General features: G+C 43.5%; 1 protein-coding gene across 2 annotated transcripts in view; it reads right to left on the bottom strand.

Moving 5' to 3' along the window:
• Positions 1 to 27,299, bottom strand: part of Atp13a5 (ATPase 13A5) — a 127,590-nt gene that overhangs the window by 22,531 nt on the left and 77,760 nt on the right. For both annotated transcript variants that reach the window (XM_052740600.1, XM_052740601.1), the window contains exons 17-25: positions 26,828 to 26,945; positions 21,146 to 21,270; positions 20,024 to 20,184; positions 18,173 to 18,289; positions 17,012 to 17,091; positions 14,665 to 14,707; positions 11,698 to 11,807; positions 7,982 to 8,078; positions 5,147 to 5,219 (exon numbers count right to left, since the gene is read on the bottom strand). In XM_052740600.1, coding sequence (XP_052596560.1) covers positions 5,147 to 5,219; positions 7,982 to 8,078; positions 11,698 to 11,807; positions 14,665 to 14,707; positions 17,012 to 17,091; positions 18,173 to 18,289; positions 20,024 to 20,184; positions 21,146 to 21,270; positions 26,828 to 26,945 — 924 coding nt within the window. The remainder of the gene's footprint in view (positions 1 to 5,146; positions 5,220 to 7,981; positions 8,079 to 11,697; positions 11,808 to 14,664; positions 14,708 to 17,011; positions 17,092 to 18,172; positions 18,290 to 20,023; positions 20,185 to 21,145; positions 21,271 to 26,827; positions 26,946 to 27,299) is intronic.

Genomic DNA, 27,299 nt, shown 5'->3' with positions numbered 1-27,299 from the left:
AAATCTATATTGCTGGTTATTAGAAGAAAATGATTACTGGTTTGGGAATCCATTAAACTCCATAGATGGTGCTGAGTATTTTTATAAGTACTATCTTTCTTTCCTTAAAAACCAATGCAAAACAGGTAAGTTTTGCAGATGAATAAACATGTTGAAGTAGACTCTCTTTTTTAAGGACACAGTGAGTAGCACAGCAATGATATGAACAAAGGGGGGGTCTGATCCTAAAGCCTGTGGTCTCTGTCTGCAGCTTTTGCAATAGAGATTTCCCAAGTTTAAAAGGACACAGTGGGACTCCTGAACCAGCTTGGAGAGCAGTATTGTTTATAACCAGGCAGGAAAATTCCAATTATCCAGATTTTCTTAAAATGAAGATGATGACATTTGTTATTAGATTGCATGCAGAAGAATACAAACTTATGAGATGCTATATTTTATCTAAAATTAATCACCCCTTTTCTCAGTTCTCACAGTGTATCATTTATATTGATGGCCTCCTGCAGGATGTCGTACATTAAACCATATTGTTCACACATGCAACCCTGCAGACTGTGAACTCTCTGAGAAAGAAACCCTGCCTTGTTCCACTTTTTATCTCTCACTAAACCTCACACTGGGCCTGCTACAGGGGAGTAATTGCCATTTCAAATTATAGTCTTTAATTGTTTAAAATAATTTGATGCACTTAAATTAGAAATTATAAATCATGGAAGCCAAATTTCAAGGTGGCCATAAATTCACCAAATCTATAAGCAAAGCTCTGAGTGTGCCTCATGAGATTCCCTGGATGCATATCTTCCATGAGAGTCTCCAAAGGATCACAGGCAGAAAAGGTTACTGCCATTTGGTGAGGTTTATGTAAAAGATGCATGTGTGTAATGGAGGGATGCCTGCTCACACCTAATTGTCTCCAAGTGGCCTCCTCCTATCTACTGCAATATTTAGTCTTAATGGAGCTGGCTGGACTGTCTTAAAGCTGTGTTACATCAATATGTTTTCTATTTAAAAGACTTGCTGAAGGGCCAGTGAAAGTTTGATATCATTAGCTATGGGGAGACAAGCGAACAGGCATAAATGATGGTACTTCAGCTGTGGCATCACCTCTTGGGACATTTGCCACAGGTGAGCTGAGACCAACAGATTAAAAGTGTAAGAGCTGGACTCAAGAAGAGAGAGGGGCTGGCTGCTTGAGAACAAAGAAATCTCATGTTTGACCCTTCAGTGTGCAAGAAATATATTTTTGATCATCTCCTTCCTGTATTTTCTTGATGTAGTCTGAATGGATCTTGTTGAAGACGGCAAACATGTCGCTAGCACAAACTCCCACCCAGATTAGGGTCAAGTTGGACTTCACGGTGTGCATTTTCTTAACTGACTTCCCTCCTGGTATCATTTTTTTCTTTTTTACTTTTTAAAAAAAATATATCATGTCTTATATTATTAGCTGCACATGTCCCAATCTCTGTGATCTTTAAGTTATTTAAGAAACAGTAATTTCCTTGAGTGGAATGCCATTGTCAGGTCCTGCACTTCAGCTAAAATGATGCTTATGGAGGGCCCATCACAGTACAGGGAACAGCACACTCACAATATGCTGAATGATCTCACAATGAACCCTTCTCTTCCATCTTTTGGGAAGATTCGCCATCTTGGTGAGCACTTGGGAAGAATCAAAATGGGTTGAACAAGGTTGGTTTCTTCAGAAACCCAAAACCACGGGCAACAGTTCTAATCTTGCTTCAGAATTGAATGGAGTTATTCTGGGCTTTCCCACACTCGCCTGCATGGTATCGGTTATGGAGTTGACTGACATAGAAGTGGGGCTACCACACCCCTTTCCGTGGTACAACCCTGCCGACTCTCGTCTGTTGTTTGCCCTGTGGAACTCAGTGTCTCCTCCGAGCACTGGCTCAGCTGGAGATGGAGATGACTCTATCCAGGGCCATAGCTACCTCTAGAAGAGTTTCTCAGAAGGGTGACAGGTCAGAAGCTGTCCTGTTAGGATGGTAAGCACTTTATCCAACAATTGACAATCAGGCAGCACATTCAATCAGTGGGCTGAACTCTGAGGAAGCCTAAGACGGTGAGGCTAAAAGTGAGAAGCAGCTCCTTTTGTTTGTTCACCCCCCTTTGCTTTCAGACATTGTTTTCCCGTCCCCATAAGCTTAGTCGCAGCCCAGGTAGATCATCATTTCCTGGTCAGTGTCAGTTGTTGAAATGATCTCACCTTTCGATGTGAGCGGCTCAGTGGCTTGGAACTAGCAGTAGGAGAGGGGGGCTTGGCTGCCTCTGTGGTTCCCTGGTGTAATCACCTGCTTGTCACCTACTTTTCACCTGCTTCAGAGAATGGGGCGGCCAGGGGAAAGCTCTTATTTAATCCCAGATGTTTCCTTCCTGGCAGATGCTCTCAAATCAGCAGCTATCGAAACTTAGGCCGTCTGTACAGGATTCATTGGTGGGTTCTCTACTGCTTCCCTGTGGACTGGTGTGAATGGTAATCACACCTGGGCTGGTGTGAATGGCAATCACACTTGAACTAGTTTGAATAGTAATCACACCTGAGCTGGTGTGAATAGTAATCACACCTGAGCTGGTGTGAATGGTAATCACACCTGGGCTGGAATGGTAATCATATCTGGGCTGGTGTGAATGGTAATCACATCTGGGCTGGTGTGAATGGTAATCACACCTGGGCTAGTGTGAATGGTAATCACACCTGGGCTGTAATGGTAATCATATCTGGGCTGGTGTGAATGGTAATCACATCTGGACTACTGTGAATGGTAATCTCTCCTTCTGACTCCTCAGGAATGTTTCCTTCAAATATCTCCTGGAGTACATATCATAAAGACCTCTGTAGCCTGCCCTCATTGGGCAGCTTCTTGCTATGATACTTCCCACCTGAATAAGTTCCATGGCTTCTACTTTACCTACAAAATGACTGATATATGGCTTCCCTTCATGTCTCTCCTCTCTCTCGTCTTTATTATTATGAAGAGGTGAGCAAAAACATAATGTCCCCTCAAAATCATCCAGGCTTTCCTAGAATACTTCCTATGACTCTCTTTTATTAAGTGTGGCACTCCTGAGAGGAAAACAAGACTTCATAGACCTTTCAGTTCTCCTTAAAGCACCCTTCATAACCACTGCTACAGTTTTTCATGGAATCAAAATGCAGCTCATGGGTACAGAGGGGGATGTGTTCACAGTGGAAGGACCAGTAAGGATCTCTTGAAAGGATACTGTGGAGATGTCGCCATCATCTTTCTTCATGCTCAATTGGCACTGTCACTCATTGTTCTCAAGTATTCAGGTCAGCAAACCTCCACCCAACAGGAAAACATCATTCAGCAGCCACTCACACTAGCATCCTTTTCTTCCTCTGTGTTAGACACATACAGACACCTGGGACATAAATAGGCTGATGGCTCAGGTTTAGAAGGGGAAGATTACAAAATTTCTTGGGACTAGAGATGTCTCAGTGGATAAGAGTGGGTCTTGCTCTTATAGTCCTTGGGTACTGTGTTCACATACACAGCACCTCCACAACACATACACATAATTTAATTTTTTGTTTGTTTTTGCTTTTGTGGGTTTCTTTTTTGAGACAGAGTTTCTCTGTGTAGCCCTGGCTGCCTTGGAACTTGCTCTGTAGACAAGGCTGGACTCAACCTCAGAGATCTGCCTACCTCTGCCTCTAGAGTGCTGGGATTAAAGGCATGCGCCACCACTGCCTGGCATAATTGAATTTTTTAAAGGAGTCTTTTCCTAAAAGAAGGACATTTCCAGTGGAAGGAAGTAGCATTCATAAGAGACAGTAGATAAACATGGGATGCAAAGTTTTTAGTTTGAGAGCAATATAGGGTAATGGAGAGGAAGTGGCAGAAGATATAACCTGAAAGCTGAGTTAGGCCAGATTGGAAGTGGGGTCTTGACTGCCAGGCTGAGAACTGTGGATGTTCATCTGCTTCCTTTAAAGTTGAGGACCATTGGACGTGACCTCTATAAAATGACCCTCATCAAGGCTCCTTATGTTTCCTAGTCCCAGTGTAAAGTTTATACTGGGAAAAGGCAATATTGTCACAGTTTTGTTATTTACATTTGTTATTTATATCTGTACACGCCATGTCTTGTTCCCAGGAGATATTTGCATGCTCGAAGACAGCCATGGCCTTCAGCCCATAGCACTGCCTCCTGGTACAGGCTCTGGAATCTCCCGGGGTTCCTTCCCTTTCCAGCATCCTTCATAAATAAATCATTCAAATTGCTTAAAAATACCCTGCATCATACAATCACTATCACTGATTCAAAATTATTCAGTTAGATGAATGCTAATAACATGTAGTAGAAAATATAAAATAGGCTTGGAATAGACACTTCAACCTAATAATCAAAATTGATATTACTTATATCATAGAGACTGGTAAATTTTATCATTGGGTAGATATAATAGATGGCTTCAATATCAGTTTTGTACTTTAAGATGCGACAGAAAATTGTCAAGGTTATTAATATCCTGAGACGCCTGATATTTTTCTGTTGTTTTTTCATAACACCTCACTGTTGAACAAAGAGGAAGTGACAACGCCATTCTTCTTCGTGCTCTCTGTTGAGACAGTCACCTTTCTTGCTTATTAAGAGTTAGCGCCAAGCCCCGCGTTCCTTGATCAAAAGTACTTTATCAGTGTCATCTCTAAAGAAGGAAGTGAGCAATAGCCGATGCGAGCCACACCTCGATTCCGAGAGAACTGCACCCGAGTAAAACATTAGCATTTGTTCTCACAAGTCAAGGACCTAGCAAAAAGCTAGTTTTCTGTCAATGTGAAACAGAGTTGAATAATGGAAAGTGACCTTTGGGTTTAAAAAAAACAAGTCCTTTCTTGATTTCGTACCCATTTTTCTATGGACAGGACACAAAACTACAAAGAACTAAGAATACGTCGACAAGTTCTTAAGGCAAAGACCTATTTATCATCAGGTTATTTTATGGCAGCTCTGGAGACCCCAAGCGTCCACTCACTCCTAATGGTACTTTAAATAAATTCATAGACAGTTTTAGTCATTATGTCATTCTTGTTTTCTTATGATGTTCTCACTTGTGTGTTTCGGGGACTTCACAAACAAACTTACATACATACCAACTTACTTGTTAAGCTGACCATCAGTGTGATGGCCACATCTTGCAAGAGATACTGGTAATTGCCAAAGATCTGTAGTTGCTGGAAAAAGAAAGAGCCAGTGTAAGTATCATGCCCGGTTTTGTAGCATTTCCCCCTCACAGTACTCTTTATAAAGCACGCAGCAGGCAGCTGCTATTTCTCTCTTTTTTTCAAAAAGAAAGTATGGACTGAAAAACCATCAGTATCTCATTAGACTAAATGACCCCAGTAACTATTTTCTCAGTATTTAACTCATTTCTTTATCACCAGAGGCATAATCAGAACCCAGCCAGCCTCCTACTAGGCACGTTAGCCCTGGCAGGCATCATCGCAGCCCGGACAACTGAATTCTCAGCACAAGATGTGAAAGTCTGAAAGTTTCTAATGGAATTTTAAACAAAATTTAAAGTCAAGGCTCCAATTCATTTAACAGGTGTAGGTCTCCACTCTTGAGTATGGATTGAGTGACAACATAATGAAGTTGGAGTTCACTCATGTTCCCAAACTGAAGAAGGCCTTTCCCTACTAAAGCAGTGGTTCTCAACTATCCTAATTCTGCGACCCTTTAATATAGTTCCTTATGTTGTGATGACCCCAACCATAAAATTATTTCATTGCTACTTCATAACTGTAGTTTTGCTACTGTTAGGCATCATAATGTAAATATCTGTGTTTTCCAATGGTCTTCGGTGACCCCTGTGAAATGGTGGCTGGACTCACAGAGAGGTCGCAACCTACAGGTTGAGAACCACTGCCCTAAGTAAACACACTGCAGACTTTAGTCTGCTGTCTCTCCTTCCTGAGGTCTGAGTACACAAAGAATTTAGCTTTTCAGTTCACAATTTTGGAGCTGAATGCGTAAGGCCAAAAAGTCAAACCATTATTTTTAAGGAAAGTCCTTGCTGGACCTTGAGCAGCCAGGCCTGTGGACCTGCTTTGTAGCTAGTGACTGCATTCTACACTGTAATCTGACTCTGATGTGTTGCAAATGTCTGCATGTGAACAGACACTGGCCTTTCTAAAGGCTCTGTACTAGCGTCCAGGTTGAGGTACTCAGAGGACACACCCACCAGACTCCAAACAACAGTGGACAACTGCTGAGTGGACTGATTTCAACTCCAACACAGGCACTTCAGCTCTGTGCCCAGTTTTATGAAAACGTAGGTACATTGTGCCTCCTGGTCCCCAACTGTTCTTTATCTACCCTCCACTCTGGGTGTATATGCGTGTGCACTCGTTCGTGTGTGTGTGTGTGTGTGTGTGTGTGTGTGTGTGTGTGTGTGTGTGTACTGAACACATTCTGTGTGCACTTGCATGTGAAGGGGTATGTGCCTGTGTACTCATGTGTAGAGGTCGGAGGTTAGGGTCAGGTGTCTCCCTCTATGGCTCTCCACCTTATCTTCTTTCTTTCTTTCTTTCTTTCTTTCTTTCTTTCTTTCTTTCTTTCTTTCTTCCTTTCTTCCTTCCTTCCTTTCTTTCTTTCTTTCCTTCCTTCCTTCCTTCCTTCCTTCCTTCTTTCCTTCTTCCTCCCTCCCTCCCTCCCTCCCTCCCTCTCTCCCTCTCTCTCTCTCTCTCTCTCTCTCTCTCTCTCTCTCTCTCTCTCTCTTTCTTTCTTTCTTCTTTTTTGAGATGGTCACTCACTGGACCTGGAGCTCACCAGTTGGCTAAACTCAACTGGCTATTGAGTACCCAGGATCTTCCTGGGCCTGCCTTCCCTCACCGGAAGTATAAGTTATATGTTACCAAGCCCAATTATTTTAATGTGGGTGCTGGGGTCTGAACCCAGGCAGCACTCTGCTGACTGACTTACCTCCCTGGCCCCTGGTTACTTCCTCTTACCCTTGCCCCTCTGAGTGGGAAAATTACATAGAAACAGAATCACAAGGAAAACTGTCCATCAGCAGCTTCAGAGTTTTCAATAAGAACAGCGATCCTAGAACCGTGGAGACCTTGAAAATAGGTCACTAGCTTTTCAGAGGTGGGAGCTTGCCAAGGGCAAAACAAAAGCTTTGCAGTTTGGATGGAGGTAAGGCTTGAGTGGGGTTTCCTGAGCCCTCCCCACCTGCTGGCCATTCAGCCTCCCACGTGTGTCCTTGCCAGCAGTAGCCAACAAGATACCCTAGCCCTGGTCTCCTCATTCACCTCCTAAATACCCTCCCGAAGCAATAAAACAGCCGAACTCCCCAAATGTCCTTTGAGTCCATTGGGTCATTTTATTGTAGAGCAAACTATGCTTGAAATAATGAAGATTATTTTGAATCTATATACAGCTCCTCTATGCAGCTAACTTCTAAATAGTTATCACCATTTGATTTTTAGAGTCCTTTGTAGTTTTAAGGAATCACCAATCTTTCACTGACGATGCATCTAACACTATTAAATTCTGAGTAGGTTCAGGAGCACAGTCCCACTGTGAGAAATTTTTCAGCATTCCCATCCTTCAAAATCAAATTCAAAAACTTCTCTTCCTTTTTATCTCTTTTGAGTCTTTAACCAAAAATATTCCACAGTTGGAGGCAGATCCATTTCCTGCCAAGTTATATTTAGGCTGCTCTCAAACTCTGTTAATACCCCAAGGAGGAGACAGGGGATTGTGGAGGTCAAGAGACTTAGGTTATCCAGAGAAAACTAATGTTCCAGACAACAGATCCAGAGCTACTCACTTCTAGCCTCAGGTTGCATGAAGCACACCAGTTCTCACGTTTGTAGGCCACTTTTTCTGAGAAATTCCATGTATTTATAAACATTAAATAGGGTGTAGGATCCGCATCCCAAAGCTATAAATATAATTAGAACTGAGAAGAAGTGATTTTAATTCATACCCAATAGAGAAGTGATGTTCCAATAAACTGGATGATGCCATACATGGTCAAGTATTTAAATACACCAAAAGATGAAACCAGAGCTGCTCGGCCCTCCCTGTTCAGAACAAACAAACACAAAATCTGCTTATATAGGCCACACAGCCCCCAGTCTTTATATTTCAAAGGGAGTTCATTTAAAAATTTTTTCATTCTTTGACAATTTCACATATATATGTATGTATGTATATATATATATATATATATATATATATATATATATATATATATAATGTATACAATACATTTGGTAACTCATTACTCTACCCTTCCATATCCCCTTCCCACCCTTGCCAGGACCCTTACCCCTTGCACAACGTCCCCATCCTACTTTTGTGTCTTTTGGTTATGATTTTTGTTTCTGCGTTGCTTTAAGCCATTCTATTAGAGGTTTAACCAGAGGCACACATATGAGCATGGGTACGAAGCTAACCACTGAGGCATGAGTGACTCTCCACTGGTTACATCTCTGAAGACAGCCCTTGACTGACATTAGAGCCTCACGGAGATTGCCCAGGAGAGTTTGTGACTGAATGTTTACTGGTTAGGTCTTTTGCATGCCCTGTGCAGGCAACTGTAGCTGGTACAGCCATCTCCCACTCATAACATAGACCTATTGTTGATCTCTTACATTCTTTCTGCCCCCCCTTCCGTGATGTGAGTGAGCCATTAGAGGAGGTAGTACGGGTGACCCACTTAAGGCTGAGCAAGGAGTTCATGTTTAATAGCCTGTTGATATATACCCACTTAGCCATATATTCATTCTTTCAACTTTTTTATTTTATGTTTACGGTGCTGGAAATCAAATCCAGGTCCTTCCACATGCCAGGCAAGCACTCTACCACTGAGCTATATCCTCAGGAAATTATTTTAATCTTTTCTTTTTATATGTTTTCTTGAATTTTTACTTGTACTATGTGTGTGTGTGTTACATGCATGTTAATATACAGGTATATACACACATATACATGCATGTGGAGGCCAGAATAGGATGTCACATGTCTTCTATCACTCTTCACCCAGTGGCTTGAGACAGGGTCTCTCACTGAGTTGGAAGTTTGTTGTTTGGCTAAGTGGCTAGCTGGGGAGCTATTAGGGTCCAAGCTTTTTATGTCAGTGCTTGGGATTTGAACTCAGGTCCTTAAGCTTGCATACCACATGTTCTGACCCCTGAGCAGTATCTCCGAGCCCCTTGTTTTATTTGTTGAACTCCTGATGTTTCTGCCTCTACCTCCTGGATACTCGGATTACTGGCATCCACTGGTTTATGCAGTGCTTGGGAATCAAACCCAGCATCTTATCCACCACAGGTAAGCATTAACTAATGAACTGTACCCCATGACCTATTTAAACCTTCATTCATTTCTTCCTTCTCTTACTCAATCCTTAATTCCCCCTTGGATTCTTGACCCACCTTTACTGAGGTCTTATGAAGTGCCAACATTACACCAAAAGTCATTGCAAAAGGATATGAAATGAGTCAGGCTCTGTCCGTTCTGTGAAGTAAGAATATTATTGTGTATATTCTAAGCATAACGCAGCATCATGATAATCTGCCAGGTCAAGCACTGACTTGAACCTAATTTCTTCTATCTCAGCATGTGCCTCCTGAAATTGAGTGATTTTAGTGGCTCTCAACACATGAAGCTAAGAGATTAGTACTCTTATGAAGTATGGATGCAACTCTAACATTTGAGTTCTGATGCTTTTGTCATCTGTGATATTCCTGGAAGTAACCAAGGTAATGTTCTGAACTGGAGAAGAGATCAAAAGATCAAGACCACTGTAGAAACTCTGGCTTGGAAAATTGCATACTCATCCTTTGCGGGGAAATGTCCTTTAGCTGAGGTTTCTTGGATGGTAGTGGATCAGAGGACAGTGTGAGAACATAGCATGATGGTTCTACAGCTTCCTCTTGCCAGGGCAGACATGAGGCCACATGGGTTTAGCTTTGTTTCTAGTCCCCAGTGACATGGGCACCTGCTCAGCTCAAAGATGTCATAACTCTACAGAAACATAAACCGGCAAACCTGGAAGCCAAATTACTAACTACTTGCCTCAGGCAAGATGAGTGTTAGGTTGGGAGATGGGCCAGGGTACTTCAGGCAGATGTTTCCCACCAGGCTGTGAACAGCTAACGTTTGTTTTCAACAAAGGATGGAGGAGAAAACAGGCTGAGAAAAGAATGCAAAGCTGGGATTGTTTTCCCAAGCCTGACATAAACATTATGATTTCATCTTTTTTTTCCCCCTGCAGTTGTATATAATTTCAAGAAAATTAAGACAGCCAGATTCAAACAAAGTACGAATCATGGTTCTGAGGGCAGGATAAAAGCTGTCTTCATGAGCTTCCAGGATCGCTGCTACTCTTAATGATTATGAATTTTAGTAGCTCATACATCTATCTGCACATCCCGCAGCCATCCATCTAATGTTCTGCTATACTGAGCTTAGAGTTAGATATAATGCTTGATTCAGAATTGAAAACAGATAGCAGCTTTTTCCTCAAGGACTTGAACTATAACAACTCGTGGCTCACACTCTAAAGAACGACAAGAGGCCTGTGGACCTAGATCTATTCATGTACGACTTATACCTCATCGCCCTCTGGAATTCTTTCTCAGGAATAAACATGTGTGGAGAATACCAAAGGATAAAATAAGGCTAAAAGAGCCAAATACTGAACTGTATCTAATTTTCTGAGGCTATGAAATATAGGAAGAAAGTCTACCCTGAAGTCTTAACAACAAGCCATCTGCCCCTAACAAATTTTATATCATTACTTGTATTCTAAACCAACATACTTCATTCTAAATACATTCTAGATGCATAATACATTGGGTCACAATCATGCTTTGGGGGAACAGGGGGTGGTGGTCCTCGAGGTTACAGAAGAACACAGGTGTAGATACCCAGGGACGAAGGACATGTGACCCAGCTGCTTGGCTGATGTGCAGGAAGGACAGGGTATTTCAGGCTTGATGACCTCCTACCAGTCACCTTGTTCTCGGAGGCACCAAGAAACATGGTGGTGAACCTTTCAGTGTAAGCTGGAAGTGATGACTTCCAGCCCACTGGCCATGGAGATGCCCTGTTACCCCCAGGTATTCCAGGAACAGCAGGGGAAAGATATATGAACAAAATATAAAACAGGATGCTTTCTTCTTCATTATACTTAAAATGTACGTAGAAATGAGATCAGAAATGGGTGCAGTAAAGGAAAGCAAACACGTGTCCCCCCTTCCCCTTCTCCAACAACATCCTGGATGTTTTTGAATTTTTATTTTAGAGTTATACAATAGTATTGGGGAAAGCTATCTAATAATGTATTCTCATCCTGTTTTCTCATCCACCCCCAACTCCTGGTAAAACATCAGAGAAGGCTTCCAGTATAGGAAAGTAAAAGAAAGAGAAGACATGCAATCAGATTTTAAATGCCAAAGTGAGCTTTTAGCAGTCTACCTGACACACCCATCTATTTCTTAAAACTCATTGAAAGTCAGCTTTTTATGGCCCTGTTGGTGTTTTCAAGCAACCGGTATCATTCCATGGTTAATGGCTGGCAGCACTAGACCCACACTTGCCCTGGCCTTTATGACTTGAAGCTAGTGTCCAATTCTATTTCCAGAGTCACACAATGAGCCATGGTGATGAGGTAGAGAGGGAGATGCAGCTTACCTGATGAGATGAGGCACACACTCGATATTGGCTACTTTCGAGGTGAAGGGAGATGCCACGGATGCTTCCTGTTCTGATAGTGAGATGCCTGCATGGGCCATTTTCAAAGCCTGGAATGATCCATCCAAGTCAAACCATGACTCCTCAGACCAGGCTCTTACTACTCAAATAACAAAGCTATTTGTCAAATGTCAGTTCAACACCATGTGTGGTAATTCGAATGTCATTGGCCCCCATAATCTCAGTGAGTAGCACCGTTAGGAGGTGTGGCTTTGTTGGCGTGAGTATGCCTTGCTGGAGGAAGTGTGTCACTGTGGAGGCTTTAAGGTTTCCTATGCTCAGGATACCGCCCAGTGTCTCAGTCAATTTCCTGTTCCCTACAAGATGCAGGACTCTCAGCTATTCCTCCAGCACCACGTCCCGTCTACATGCCACCATGCTCCCTGCCATGATGATAATGGACTGAGCCTCTGAAACTGTACGCAAGCTACCCCAATTAAATGTTCTCCTTTATAAAAGTTGCCATGATCATGGCGTCTCTTCACAGCAATTAAAAACCCTAACTAAGGAACTGTCCATATTCACATCTCTGTTCATGTTACCCCTTCATCTATATACCCTGTCTCCCCTGGCCCATAAAGTCACCATAAAAGAGAAACTGACTATGCCATGATCCACAGTAGAAGTGTGTGTAAGTGTGTGTGTGTGTGTGTGTGTGTGTGTGTGTGTGCTTCCACACATGCACACATAATGTACCATCTGTGTGGCACGCATGCAGCATCAGGAAATGGAAGCACTCATTCAAAGTCTATAAAAGGAAGACAGAAGGGTTGGAGAGATGATGTCACAGTGGGTCTCAACCTTCCTAATGCTGTGACCCTTTAATACAGTTCCACATGTAGTGCTGACCCCAACCATACAATTATTTTTGTTGCCACTTCATAATTGTAATTTTCTACTATTATGAGTCATAATGTAAATATCTTATATGCAGGATATCTGATATCACACACTCTTGTGTGTGATAAGGTTGTTCATCTCAAAATGGGTTGAGACCCACAGGTTGAGAAACACTGACTTAATAGCTAACAGCCCATACTACTCTTGCAGAGAACCCAAGTTTAGTTCCTCCCACATTGGGAGGCTCACAGTTATCTGTAGTTCTGTCTCCATGGTATCTGGACCTTGCAGGTACTTGCATTCTCTCTCTCTCTCTCTCTCTCTCTCTCTCTCTCTCTCTCTCTCTCTCTCTCTCTCTTTCACACACACACACACACACACACACACACACACACACAAAACACAAACACAAACACACACACACATTTGCACATAATGAAAAACAAAATAAATCTTTTAAAAAGGACGACAAAATTTGGATGACCATTGGGGACTTCCAGTATCTCAGTTCTTATTCTTAGCAGGGCCATCTTAACGGAAAAAACAGGGAAGGGGGAAGATATCTAATACCAACTTTCTTGGCTAATTGATTCAGCCAATTGGCTCACTGCTGGTAAAGAGTGTGGAGCATGCAGCATCACCACTAGATGCCCAAGTCAGGCCACATATGCCCACATGCACATGGTGGTACATGTGTTGCTTCACAGATGTGAGGGCTCTTTCTTCTCATATGAAGGCTAAAAGCTGTTCAGCGAACACACAGCAAAATGGCCCACAGACAAGCCACAGAAAGCCTCTAATCTCTCAGGAATTGTAGGCCTGTGAAATGAGATTTTGTATTCAAGTTGTTCTATAGTGCTTGGTTGCATGGTTTGGTATGCAGTAGATTCCAGCTCTATAAATCTTAGAACATCACCACACTCCTCTTTTCTCCCTTAGTGTTTTCTACCTCTATTATGTAACTTAAGATCATCTGCCATATGTCAGGGTTAATTTTATGCATGATTTCTCCATTAGATGATCGCCTTTTGGGGGAACAGAGATTGTCCTTTTGATATTTTTGTTTTGCTGTAAATGTCACATACTTAATAGCAGTAAGTATTCGCCCTAGTTTGAATGAATGGACTAACAACTGTCTTCTCATGAAACACAGGTAGAAATTTTTATCCTAAGTCTTTAAGTATGAACACACTTTTTTTCACAAACACTGGAGAAAATATTTAAGAGCAAAGTAAAATGAATGGCCGGATCTTAAATGTCTAATGAGCTTTTAGATACATACAGATATAAAGAGTATGAAGCAATTTCCTTTTTCCTCTGTCCCTCTCCCTCTTCCCTCTCCTCCTCTTCCCTCTCCTCCTCTTCTGTTTTGCACTATTTTAATGGGTTCAGCAGCACACATGCTAGGCAAGCACTCTACTATTCTACTATAACCTCAGCCCTGTTCTTCAATTCCTGTACCACACTTACCTATTGAAGTACATATATAGTCCTCAAAGTCAACTATTATTTCACCCACATCTTCCAAAGCCAGAATATAAAACACATACTCCCCTCCTGCTGGGAATGAAGAATAACCTGAGACTCATTTAATTTTAGTTTTGCTATAGTGTGTAAAAACCATACCATTTAGGATTTCATAACAATTTGGGAGAAACTAATTTTCAAAAATTAACCTCAGAGTGGGTTTGGTGGGAATAAATGCAATTCACGTAATTAAAAACTTTATGAGTTTCAACCTTTTTCTTCTCCAAGGCATTACCAGCTGTGCACCCTGTGCAAAAGCATGCCCCCTCCCAGAGGCTTCCTTTCCTTATCAGTGGCAATAAAGGCTTAAACCAGATAATCTTGTAAAGTCCACTTGGGGAGTGTCAGAAGGTCACTTTATTATTCTGGGGATTGCCAGAAGACAGCTGAAGCAGCACCACCTCTTTCTGTTGCTCAGGGAAAGGTAAGCATGAGCCAGTGGCTGCTGGAGGAAGGAGGAAGAGGCCCCAGGGGTTCCTTGGGGGACTCAAGAGTGATTCTGAAGCACTGCCTGTATTAGCAGAAGTCATGGGTACTCACCCCACAGTCATTGGCTCCATCTCCACACATGCCCACGTAATAACTACAGAGGAAAAGATACAAAAATCAACAGCTCAGCTCAGAAGTTCTCCTGAATAATTTCCATTATAACTAGCTCCTATGCAAGGGGTGTGTGTGTGTGTGTGTGTGTGTGTGTGTGTGTGTGTGTGTGCTGAATAGATGTAGAATCAAGGAAATGACTTGGGGAATCTTGGTTCAAGACGGAAAAGGCCCAGAACTTAATTTGTCTCAATCACTGAAATGACAGTGATAACACCACGGACATCAGCCATGATAGTAATCACGCCATTTGGAAAGAAAGTCAGGTTGATTATGTCCACCATTTCACGCTCAAGGACATGGAGTCATGATTAGAGTGAGGTCATGATTACAGCACTTCTCACTCAGCCTAACAGGCAGGGCACAGTCTAACCTGGCCAAGGTGTTCTCACCGCTGCCGAGTGTTCAGTTCCAACATTAGGAGGAACAGTCCCCGACACATGGTTCGGCAGATACAACTAGAGCATGCACGTGTCCTGGATGTGTCTCGGAGTGGCAGTGAGGTAACGTGTACCCCATGTATATCAGCTTGGTACGTAACCAGGGTCTAAATGGAAGGACGAATTTTAAGTTGCTGCCACGGAGAAGGGATTTCTTATGCAGAGGGCATTGGCCCTCCTATTACAAGTGAATGAATGACATGTTATCAACAGTGGCTCATGGCAATGCTTTAAATGCTTCGGTGGCACTTTCCAAAATCACACCACGAGTGATAGAAGTGAAGTCCTGTTAGGAGATCCCATAAGAAGTCACTCTTGGACCTTCTCTACAGTTCGAATGTGGTTCAACATGGACCAGTTCAGCCTAATGCTGGGCTAGTGACATCACAAGCATTTGCACACCATGTCATAGTGTCGTCACTACCTGTAGTCATCTAATAGACTTCCTTCCTCAAGACTTAGAGCCCATGACGAGTGTCTGCATCACACCAGGGATCTTATATCTCCTAGTGTTTCCTGGGTTTAGAAAGAGAGCTTGATCTGCACTGCCAAGGGTAGAGCTGCAAAGGGGATGATGGGTAACCAAGAAGTCAGCTCATTCTGTCCCAGTATGTATCTTTCCATGCTAATTGTGTTTCAGGGGGACATGGCTTTCAGAGTGTCACCCAACAATGTTTCTCAGGCATTTGAAACAGGGAAAATTATTCTCTTTAGCCAATGCCATGTAACGAATGACCATGTGAATGAGCTAGCCACTTACACCTGGCCACTTACGCAGTCTGAAAGCATAGGGAAACTAATGGGAGGCATTTGAGACTTTGTTATGAAGCTCAGCCAATAAAATCTGATAGTGAGAGGTAGTCTCCTGATTCCAACGTGAGGAGGAAGCAACATTTATCTTGTTTCACTACTCCTTGTATGCTGTCTGAAACCTTCAGGCTAGAAACCGTAATACTTTCAGCAAGTAATGAATAGGTAGGTCTGACTTCAGCAAAGACTTTCACATTCAGACGGGACTTGGTCATCAGTGCTCTGACAGAGTGTTGAATCTGCCCTCTGTCTCTGGTCCCTGCCAGCTGCTGTTTCCCTCATGCTAAGAGGCTCTGAAATGATCACTTATCCCTTACTGGGTCAAGCAGATGACTTCTGGAGAGAACTCATACACTGCCACCTTTCCCATTCTGAGCTACACAAACCCTCCTTATTTCTTCTTTCTGCATGTAAGCAGGCAATCTTCCTTCGAGATAGGCTGCACGGGCCACAAAGTTAGTGTTCTTTGGGGGTAGTAGGCGTCTAAAATGGGTCTCAATTGTCCTCACCTCCTGCAATGCATGTCATTGTGAAATCCACTCCCTTGAGTATGGGCGGGGACCTAGTGACTTGCTTCAAAAGAAAAGAAGGCAGCCAACTATTCTAAGATTAGGGAATGAGGAACAGTAACACTATCCCTCCCTCCCACCTTCTCCCCTCCATCCCCTTCTACACCTCTATCATTATTCTTGCTTTCTCGCTCTACATATGGAAGTCAGTGGTGACATTAGCCTCTTTCCCATGAAATGACCCGCATCTCAAGGAGTTGAGAATGACTTATTCCAAGGAGCAGTAAAAACCAGTATCTCTATTTCAACACACGGCAGGAGCTTAAGCACTTCTGGCTAACACCTGGTTATGTCCCTTCATAATTACACCCTTGGTTCAGGAACCAAGGCTTACCTGAGCCACATCTGGATACCTGATCCATAGAAACATAAACCAAACCAATGGCGTTACCCTCAGACACTAGGGGGTAGGCAGCTAGGCAGCCATAGAGGACATAGCCATAGCCTCTTTTTACACCTGTCACTTACTTTAATTTCTGAAACTCTTCCACGAGGCTTGATTTCTGCCCAGGAGACATCCTTGCAAAAATGGTTCCATTAACCAGAATCTAAAGAGAAAGACAATCATCGTAGCAAGCTTAGGAAGGAGAATGTTTCAGAAGTGAAAATCCTGAAAAGTCATTCCTGGCCATTGATTCAGCACCGCGCTGGGTGTGTGACATTAGACCCAAAGCCAGGAATCAGAATGAGAGATTTAATGGTTTAATATTGAACTTTAAGTCCTCCAACACAGCTCCATTACTTTCTTTGCTGGACCCAATTACTTTTTTTTTCTTTTCCCCGAGAAGGGGTAACGTCTCATTAACATAGCAACTAAGAGGCACATGAGCAATCGGAGTGAAGTTCTTTGGGAAATGCAGCTCATCTCATTATACACTGTCTGCCGCCACAGACAGAGAAGAGAGCAATTGATGAGTCCAATTCACTGTGCAAACCTTAGATCAGTGACTTAACCTCTCTGAGTTTCAGATTCCCATCTCCACAGTAGGGCCTAGAATAAGAGCTTTCTCAAAACCTTTAGCCCCCACATTCTTCAGTCCTTGACTTACTTACCAAGGAAGGTAAGGTGGCAGATTATTTTAGACTCTGCTAACAGATGGTTGCAACCCTCAGCTTGGATGCCCCGTCTCTCCACCACACTGACAGCGCAACCCTGTTCGACACTATTTTAAAGCAGGACGCACAGAGGACAAGATAATAAATGATTCTGAAAATAAACCCTGGTGCTTTTTGCTTCCTTCTGCTGTGATTTAAGACTCCAGGCAGCAGGGGAATGGAGCTCCACCTGACACAGGCTAGTGGCTTTCAGAGAGACTGATGTACAAGGAAAGCTGATGTGTGGATCTACTAGGAAGTTGCGCCAGGCAGGGAATGGAGGGAGGGGGAGGCTGAGCTTGGGCTGGCCACGGGGTGAGCGCGGCTATCAGCACTGAAGACTGAAGGGTCATGGCTGTCTGTGCAGGGTCTGGTGGGTTTAGACAGGACCAGGAACCTCCTGGAAAGTCAAGGTGCTTTCAGCGATGCACATTCCCAAACCCAAGTCCACCTCAGTGACCTGTCACTTCTTTACTCTCTGTGTTCCACTCACTTGGAGACCCTGACAATGCATCACATTCCATCAGCACTTACTTTGGGCAGCATGCTGTAGAAATGCTGAAACAGCACTTGGTATGACTTCCCACTCATCGCAAAATGGTAACCTTCCCCACCAGGTGCAGAACTATTTCCGATATCAATGTAGGTTTCCTAAAATCAAAAGGCATTGTTTCCGCATGGGCTCGTAAGCAGTGCCAGCTTCCCTGTGATGCGTGAAGGAAGAAAGTGAATTTGTGTTGCAGAAAGAAATGAGCATCAGCAAGTGTGGGAGGGGTCATTTGACCCTGGAACCTCAACCTGCAGGAAGAAGAAAGGCAAAATGCTACGCCCCCAGAATTATATAAATACATGATGCTCTAACAGCTTTCATCCTTTCCTGTGATTGTGCCTTCATAGGAAGGTGCCAAGAATGTCTCTCGACTTCTTCCTCATGTACCCTTGTGTTTCCTAAGATCTTGTACCATTCATTGACTCGGTTTCTTCATGGCAAGAAGGCATAGTTTAGTTCTTCGTACCTAGCTCTTTCCTGTGTTTGACTTCTGAATTTTGTTTGACCCTACTAAAACAGGGGACCCCCTTCCCTCATGGTGCCCAGAGCCTCTCCCACACCTATGTTCCCATGCACCATTATCACATGTTCCAAGACCCTTCGCTCCCGGCCACTTGTAGGTACCCCCCTCAACTGTGCTCAATAATCCTGGCTGACAGCACAAGACGACACATTTGATGATGACCATCGGCTCCTCCCCGCAGTCCCCGACAATGGCTTCTCTCAAGATTTATCAGCAGGCTTTACGTTTCCATAGGACCGGACTTAAACAGTACAGGAGGTGCGAATATTTTATTCATTAGAGACATACATATCAGAGAAAACATTGTGTTTAGCAGGGGGAGGGGGGAACTCCTGCACAGAATCAACAGGAGGGGAACCCACCCTCCTCTTCCTCTGCCAACCGCAAGCCACTAAAACAAGACAGGAATCCCTTGGCTTGTAGGAAGATAGGGAAAGTGCCAGAGGTAAGGAGAAGGGCTGAGGCTGTGCTGTAACTGAGGCTGGACCTCAGATGAGGTATTAATCTCATGGATGTAAGCACAGACAGGCTGGTTGTTAAATTAGTGAAGGCCCAGTGTTCTGTAACACAGTGAGATGCAGATGCTGTATGAAGCAAGCACGTTCACCATGAAATGAATACTAGAGGGCCGTAGAAGGTACGAGAGAGAACCGCCATCTTTCATAGCATCCGGAAGTGGAGGTTATGTCAGATTAACCCATCTCGATGACCCAGGGCCACTCCTTTTATGTGTCAGTCTGTGTGCTGCACCCAAGTCCCCCGTCTAGGTAACAATGTCAGAAGCTGTTCAGCCTGGAACCAAGAAGCATCTCTGTAATTCCTTGCTGGAAGGACCATGCTTTGGAGTGACACAAAAGTGGAGTGTCGGGTCATGGCCATTCTCATATGGGAGAGCTTTTCTCAGACAAGCCAACAGAAAGCTTGCTTTCTGGAAAGCTCTACCTTTGTCAGCTTTCCAGCAAGGTGCCATGCAATGTGGATGTATGTGTGGAATCAGAGACCCTGATCTGGTGTCTGCCGTGTGGCTCGCCAGTGTGCCTTGGCAAGCTTATTTCCTTCCTATCCAGGGACTCTGACTCAATTGCTACAGCCTGCGGTAGGAAGTTAGTTTGCAAACTCCCCAGGTGATCATGTACAGCTGGGTTTGCAAAATGCCACTGGAAACACTTTGCGGGGTGTCGCACTCGAGACACACCACACACACCTGAGGGATTGGGACTGTGATAACTTCCAGGACTCAGATGGTTGTGCCATGCCAGGGCTGTGTTCCACAAACCCAGGCCCAGCCAGGGGTCTTTGAACATCTGCTCACCTTCTTCGCAGAGCCGGGCTCTTGGGTCCCCACCAGCTGCCAGGTCACAGACGCAGGAAGAAGGTCTCCTGGCTCATTAGCCTCAACAATGATGACCTGGCTGCCCATAGGAATCATTTCGGAATTCTTAGCCACAGTGATGGCGGTTTGAAGATTGTCACCTAGATGACAAAGAGACTTTAAGGACAAACCTATCAGCCACCAGAGCGAAGATATCTCTCCTTCCCTTTGTTGCTGCGCACTGAATATATTTAGTGTTTTCTCTGCTCTTTCATAACTACCTTTCCTCCTACCCAAGTGTATGCCTTTAGTGAGCAAACACCTAGTTCAACATCTCTCCCACTGTGTATTTCCAAACCATGCATAAAGGAAGGAAGACATGTGTGAGCTCTTTATGACTAATATTGAGATAACAGATAGCTCTCATTGGTGAACACATGGCTCCAGGCTGAAGTCACAGTGTGTCCTAAGGATGTACTAACCACAAGAGGAAACACTGAGGACCGGGCGACACTTGGGTGTGCTTACCACGCACGATGCCTGGCCATCTGTCCCATGTGTAACCTCCCACCTCTCTCTCTGGGGGGGGGGGGAGGTGGCAGTGTGTGTGTGTGTGTGTGTGTGTGTGTGTGTGTGTGTGTTCATATATGAGGTCAGAAGGATCTTCCTTAACCATGCTCCATTTTGTTTTCTTTTTTAACAGAGGCTCTCCCTGAACCCAGAGCTCCTTGATCTGCCCAGCAAACCCCCAGCATTCTCCTCCTGTCTCCACCTCCCAGTACAGAGATTCAGCCCTGAGTCACCTCGCTCTGTTCTTTCTTTTCACATGGCAGCCGGCTCTCTGAACTCAGCTCCGCTTGCATAACAAGCCCTTTCCTGACTGAGTCATGTCTCCAGCCTGTGTACAAATATTTCTACTCATAGAACCCTGGGTAGGACGAGTGGTAATGTGCAGAGAATAGGATCCAGTCACTGCCTCAAAAAAATGCTGCTCCTGCTTGCAGGTACTGCAAGGGAGGCAGGGCCATGCAGCACAGCTCTCCTCAAGCTCAGTCCCATGGACTTGCTCAAGTCACACTTCTTTTCAGTTTGCTCCTTGCTGGGCTCCGGAACCCCACATACCTGTAATCATCACAGTCCTGATGTGGGCCTCGCTCAGATCCTTCAACACGGGCTTTGTTTCTTTCTTCAAGCGATTCTCCATGATGAGAAGTCCCAGAAATGCCAACTCGGACTCCACTTTCTCCCTTAGGATTCAGGAGGAAAATCAGCATTTTCAGGGGTAGCAGTGTGGTACTCATGGCCGATTTAGTTCTCTTCCTCAGAACCTCTATCTATGTTTTATTAATGTAATAGTGCACACATTAACAAAGGAAAGAACCAGCAGCTTATAATGAAAGCCAGTGGTCCTGTCCCCATACCACACTTTATCTCTTCCCCCAAAACAATCACTTCTAGTTTCCACCTACATCTTAAAAATGGTGTTCTTTTCTTCTCATTCTTGTTTTTAATGGTTCACTATGTAAAGTTTTTAATCTCCAAAATCTTTCAATATTTTTTCCCTTGACCTTATATTAAAAAAAAAATCTGTTTGACAGTCACCAGTCACTGGGAGCATTCTGCATGAATGTCATCACTACCACAGTATCTGATGTTCAGACTGTACCCTTCCAGCACTAAAGTGTATTTAACTTGGGCATAAAAATGAATTAAAATTTTCTTACTAACTAGAACTGAAAACTCACCAGTTAATTCTGCTTATTGTTTATGTGTGTGCATGTAGGCGTGCAAGTGTACACTGCTTATTGTGCATGTGTGTGAGTGTACGTGTGGTCACTTGTGTGGGGGTGTATGTGTGTGCAAGTGTGCAGGTTCTGTCTGCCTTAGTTTTCGTTGCCGGTAAAACCTCTCACTGGACATTGGGGCTTGCCCCTCACGCTAAGCCAGGGATGCTCAGGGATCTGTCCGCTTTGCTTCATCCGTGTTGGGATTACAAATGAACAGGACTTTTTATGGGGGTGCTGAGGACTGAACTCAGGTCCTCACGCTTGTGTGGCAAGCACGTTCTCCACTGAGCTGTCTGTCCAGCCTCTTTGCTTGTTTTTGCTAGGTCCATAAAGTGCCTTATTTTAACAGCATCATTGAAGTGGAATTGTTTTATTTTTTTTATATATATTTTATTTGAGGCTGTGTTTCTCAATGTGTAGAATTTACTGTCCTGGAACTCTTTATTTTTTTAAACTTTAAGTGCTAGGATTAAAGGCATGCCCCATCACACCAGGCTTCCTTTTATTTCTCTAACTCCGGGAATGTTTTTCTCTGTGTCTGTTTTTAATTTCTTATTTATTCCATTATTTTATTGTACATTTAGGCCGGGTGGTGGTGGTACAGCCTTTAATCCCAGCACTCAGGAGACAGAGGCAGGTGGATCTCGATGAGTTCAAGGCCAGCCTGGTTTACAGAGCGAGTTCCAGGACAGGCACCAAAGCTACACAGAGAAAAACCAAAATAATAATTAAAAAAAAAAAAGAGGCCTGAATGCCTTAGAGTTGCCCGGAGCCCAGGGCATACCCCTTCCCTCATAAATCAGATCCCCAGTACTGCTGTCTTTTGTTTGTTTGATCTCAAATGAATTATAGGAGGAGGAGGAGGAGGAGGAGGAGGAGGAGGAGGAGGAGGAGGAGGAGGAGGAGAAGAAGAAGAAGAAGAAGAAGAAGAAGAAGAAGAAGAAGAAGAAGAAGAAGAAGAAGAAGTGGTGGAATTGTTTGTACAAAACCTGGACATATTAAAGCACACAATTTTATAAGTTCAAACCCATACCCACCTATATAACCATCACCCTCATCAAAAGAGATGTTCCAGTCACCTCCAAAGGTGTCCTCCGCTCCCAGTTCTGTCTTTTCTTTGGGATAAGAACACTTGAGATACACTCTTCTAGCAAAATTGTAAGTGTGCAACACACTACTGTTAACCCGAGGCAGCGTGCAACAGAGCAGATCTCCAGAACTCATGACCTTTTGGAATTCAAACTTTCAGTCATTGACCTTCCCTCTCCTCCAAGCCTTGGATGAGCCACTTTACTCAATCTAGGAGCCTCTTTCAGGTACCTGGAATAAGTGGGATCAGGTGCTATCCATCGTCCTCTTCCTCTGACAGGTGTATTTCAGTGAGCATCTTGTCTTCCACACTAAGACATATTGTCTCAGAGGGCAGGATTCCAACCTTCTCCATGCCACCTCCCCCTCCTTTTCCCCCAAATCCTCCCTCGGGTTTATTTTTAAAAATAGCCTAGGCCACTGACCATCTGCAAATAGCAGGTAGGTGCATCTCACTATTCCATCTGTCTTCACATTGAAAGATAGGAGCCTTTTCTATGGGGCCTTCCCAGGGGCCTGAGTACCTTAGGGATCCTAACCTGGAACTGAAGTTTGGGCCTGAGCTGGAGCTGTGGCCTTAGCCTTGGTTTGAGTCTTGGGCTTTAATTGGCAGCACCTGTGACCCTTGGCCATGCAGCCTCGAATCTACTTCTCGAGCTGGGGGTGAGCCATGAAAGCAAGACGGCTCAGTCTGTGGTTGGGAACCTTCAGCATCTTGGGCTTAGCCACCCTAGGCTCCACAAAAGCCTTACTGTCCTCTGCTCGTGAACTCATTGCCTTCCCATTGTTTGCCTGTATCTCCCTCAGGCCTTTCATGCTGTGCTTCTTGGCAAAGCACGTGTTACTCAGGAACTTGGGGGTCAACGCCCTTAAGAAATTTACCTCTTTATAACTGGGGTTTCTTAATGCCATTTCTGTGGCATTTTCAGGATTGGTTGTGTGTGGCATGGTTCTTGGACTTGGCCACATCTGCACGGTAACTCATGGCTCCCTGAATTCCCTTCTTTTGAATGGCTAAATGATATCCCATTGTGTGTATATACTATATTTTCTTTATTAATTCATTGATGGACATTTACATTGTTTCCGTATTGTGGCTATCATAAACAATACTGCAAAGAATGTGGGATGTCGGATGTCCCCTTGAGATCCAGGCTTCAATTCTTTTGTGTGCAGACATAGAATTAGGGGGTTGTTGGTTCAAAAATCCATCATCTTTGTAACTCATTTCTGAACCTGTGCTGTTTTCCATAGCAGTTACATAATTTCCCACTCCCAATAACAGTGTGATAGGTTCCAGCATCCCTACACCCTTACAACACTTCAGTCAGCCATCTTTTTTAAAGATCCACTTGTTCTTATTTTATGTGTGTGAACTTTTGCCCACATGTAGGTATGTGCACGTAGTGTTGGGAACTGATCCCTCAAGAGAGCAAGAGCGCTTAACCTTTCAGCCATCCCTCCAGTCCCTAATCAGCCATCTTCCTAGGCGTGCGATCATCTCACTGTGGTTTGGATTTCCATCTTACTGACTAAATTCCAATGCCTTTTTATGCACTTTATGTCCATGTGTATCAAATGTCTTGGACAAGTATCTACTTGGGCCCTTGGCTCCTTAAAAAAAATCATACTTACTGGGTTTTTTTTATTATGAAGTTATGCTCCTTATAAACTTTGAATCATGTTTTCTTATTAAAGTAGGTTGCTGGGGACAGATTTGGTTCAGTCCTTGATCTTTGCTTCCTGGTTGGCTGCCATGTGAATCTCTCTGTGTCCCACTCCAGCACAGCAGACAGACGTACTCTCCTCTGCTTTCCCTGCCATGACTGTCTAAAATACCTCTGAAACTGAGAACCAGAATAACCTCCTCTTCCCTCAAATTGCTTCTGTCAGGTATTGGGTCAGAGCAATGTAAAGGTAATCAACACAGTATGCCAAGATCAACTGGAAATGGACCAAAGACGTCAACATAAGACTGAGAACTGAAACGCCAAGATGAAATCCCAAGGGGCCATTTTCTTGAGATCAACCTTGGCAACAGTTTTAAGGATATGACACCAAGCAATGGACACAATGGCAAGAATAAAGGGGTGCTCTTGTTTCTATTACAGTTCATCCCCTCAATCAGTTCTCTAGGCAACTGGGCTCTTGCTGTTGTACCACACCATCAGCGATTGCACCCACTGCCCCATCCTTCAATGCCCAGCCTCTGGGGAGGCTTGTCTGCACTTATATAACTCACATCTTTGTTTAAACATCTCTCCTCAGAGGACATCTTTGACCTCTTTAGGTGAAACGGTGGTGTGTGTTTTTCAAGGTTCTTTCCAGCTAATTCATTCTTCCCCTCTAAGATATTTAAGAACCACCAATAAGATAACATATTACAGATGCATTTTACTATCCATTTCCCCAATTGAGATATGAAATTCTTGGGGTCAAGGAGTTAATTTTATTCATTTCTGTAGTTCCTGAATATCTAACATGAACAAGAAGTTAATAGACATTTGCTCAACCAAGAAAGGGTTAGGTCTTAAGGAAGCATTTCTTTTGTAATTCAGTGTTGGATGATTTCTAAGTTATCTCAAAAATAACTCTTAATTTCCTTTGGTGACTCTAGTTTTCAAGAACCTTTTATTTTCCTAATTGGAAAAAAAAACTGTTAATCTAGTTTTATCCTAATAAAAATCAAAGCAATGTTTTGTAAAAACAACTGCATAACAACAAACATTTTGGACTCCTGATATCTCCTGGGAAAACTTGTAATGGGTGGGAAGATAGCATAGTTTATTTTTTTATTTTGTATTTCTAATAATGTGTATCTCCCTACTGGCTCTTAAATGAGAATACAGCTGTGCTTGTATGTCACAGCTGGGCTGTCTACATTCTGTCACTGGCTATGTAAATCTCTGGTTCACCTCACGACCTTAACACTATTATTCAAATTCATGTATGAAAAATTATTACATCCCATGTGTTATGGATCTTTATGCTTGCTCAAGGCTAGCCAACATCTGGAATGTTAAAGCTGAGGATGTCACTCATATATTTGGGTGAGCTCTATGATTCTATTTCAAAGACAAAAATCTCTTATCTGAAAAGCTCCTTGGGGATAACCCAATCCTATGTTTTGTAGATGTAGAAACAGGTACCATGTAAGGCACCAATTATATTAGAAAGGTTGCAGATAGTAACATTGAACCAAATACATTGGTACCTTATACAATAGAGCCGATTATATAGGAAAGAGAATCTCTGAATTAGAAATATAAATTTAATATGTCAAATATATGGACTACATAGGCTACCATCTAGTTAGTTTTCCTATTCTTTTACTGTAGATCACTTAAAATGAACCTCTGAAAGGTGGAAGAATACAGTGTATATGTTATCCTCTAACGAGGCCAATTCATCCCTTTAATGTAACTAAAAATATTGAGTTTTATTTCCTATATGGAATCTAATTTGCATTCACTACCTCCCTCCCAGATCTGAGGGAAATAAAAAGCCCAGACCTGAGAAATTCCAGAAAAAAATGGGGGGGGAGGGTTTCTGGAAACCTTCCAAATTTTCAGCTGTGTTCTCTGAGAGGGGTCTCTGAGAGACACCTAGGTCCATGTGGGATGAGAATTTGTCATGGTGAGGGGAACAAAAACCCAAGACTAAGACAAATGCTATGCAAGGGCAGGGCAGGGCAGAGCTTCGATGTGGGGTCTGGGAAATCTCAGCTGCCCTATTTGCTCTGTCACAAACCACCATGTGACCTGAGCATGTCCTACCCGAATTGCCCATCTCCAAGCCGAGGACTGGATGAGAACAGTTCTCTGTCCAAGAACTTCCTAGTGATGGGAGCAGTCGTCAGTCCATCTCCAGGGCTTCCTCCCTTCGTAGAAGAAGACCCTCCCCCAGGTCTGGATTTCCCATTGCATACCTTTCCAAACGTTCTACATCCAACAGCTTCTCCATCTTGAGGGTTTTATGGGCAAGGGCGATGACACGGAAGCCTTGTACTGTATATTTCCTCAGCTCCTGCGGGAAATTCTTGGGCACTGTGAAGAGGGGGGGGGGGGAGAGGGAAATGTAAGAGCACAAGGAAGTACCTACCTAGCACTTCCTTCCACTTTCACTTTGTAAAAATACTTTACTAGAAAACACGGAGCTTCAGACACAGGCCACCAACAGCTTCACATTACTCTGATGAGGAAAAAAAAGTGGTAAAGTTGTGCTGTTCATCAGCTGGGCTATGTCCTGATTCTGTGTCCCAAACTATGTTAAAACCTAATCCCGGGCTGGAGAGATGGCTCAGAGGTTAAGAGCACTGCTTGCTCTTCCTGAGGTCCTGCGTTCAATTCCCAGCAACCACATGGTGGCTCACAACCATCTGTAATGAGATCTGGTGCCCT

This window comes from Peromyscus californicus, unplaced genomic scaffold, assembly GCF_007827085.1.
Source record: "Peromyscus californicus insignis strain IS unplaced genomic scaffold, ASM782708v3 Scaffold_16__1_contigs__length_79575227, whole genome shotgun sequence".
NCBI classification, from domain to species: Eukaryota; Metazoa; Chordata; class Mammalia; order Rodentia; family Cricetidae; genus Peromyscus; species Peromyscus californicus.
This window is presented reverse-complemented; position numbering and strand designations above follow the sequence as displayed.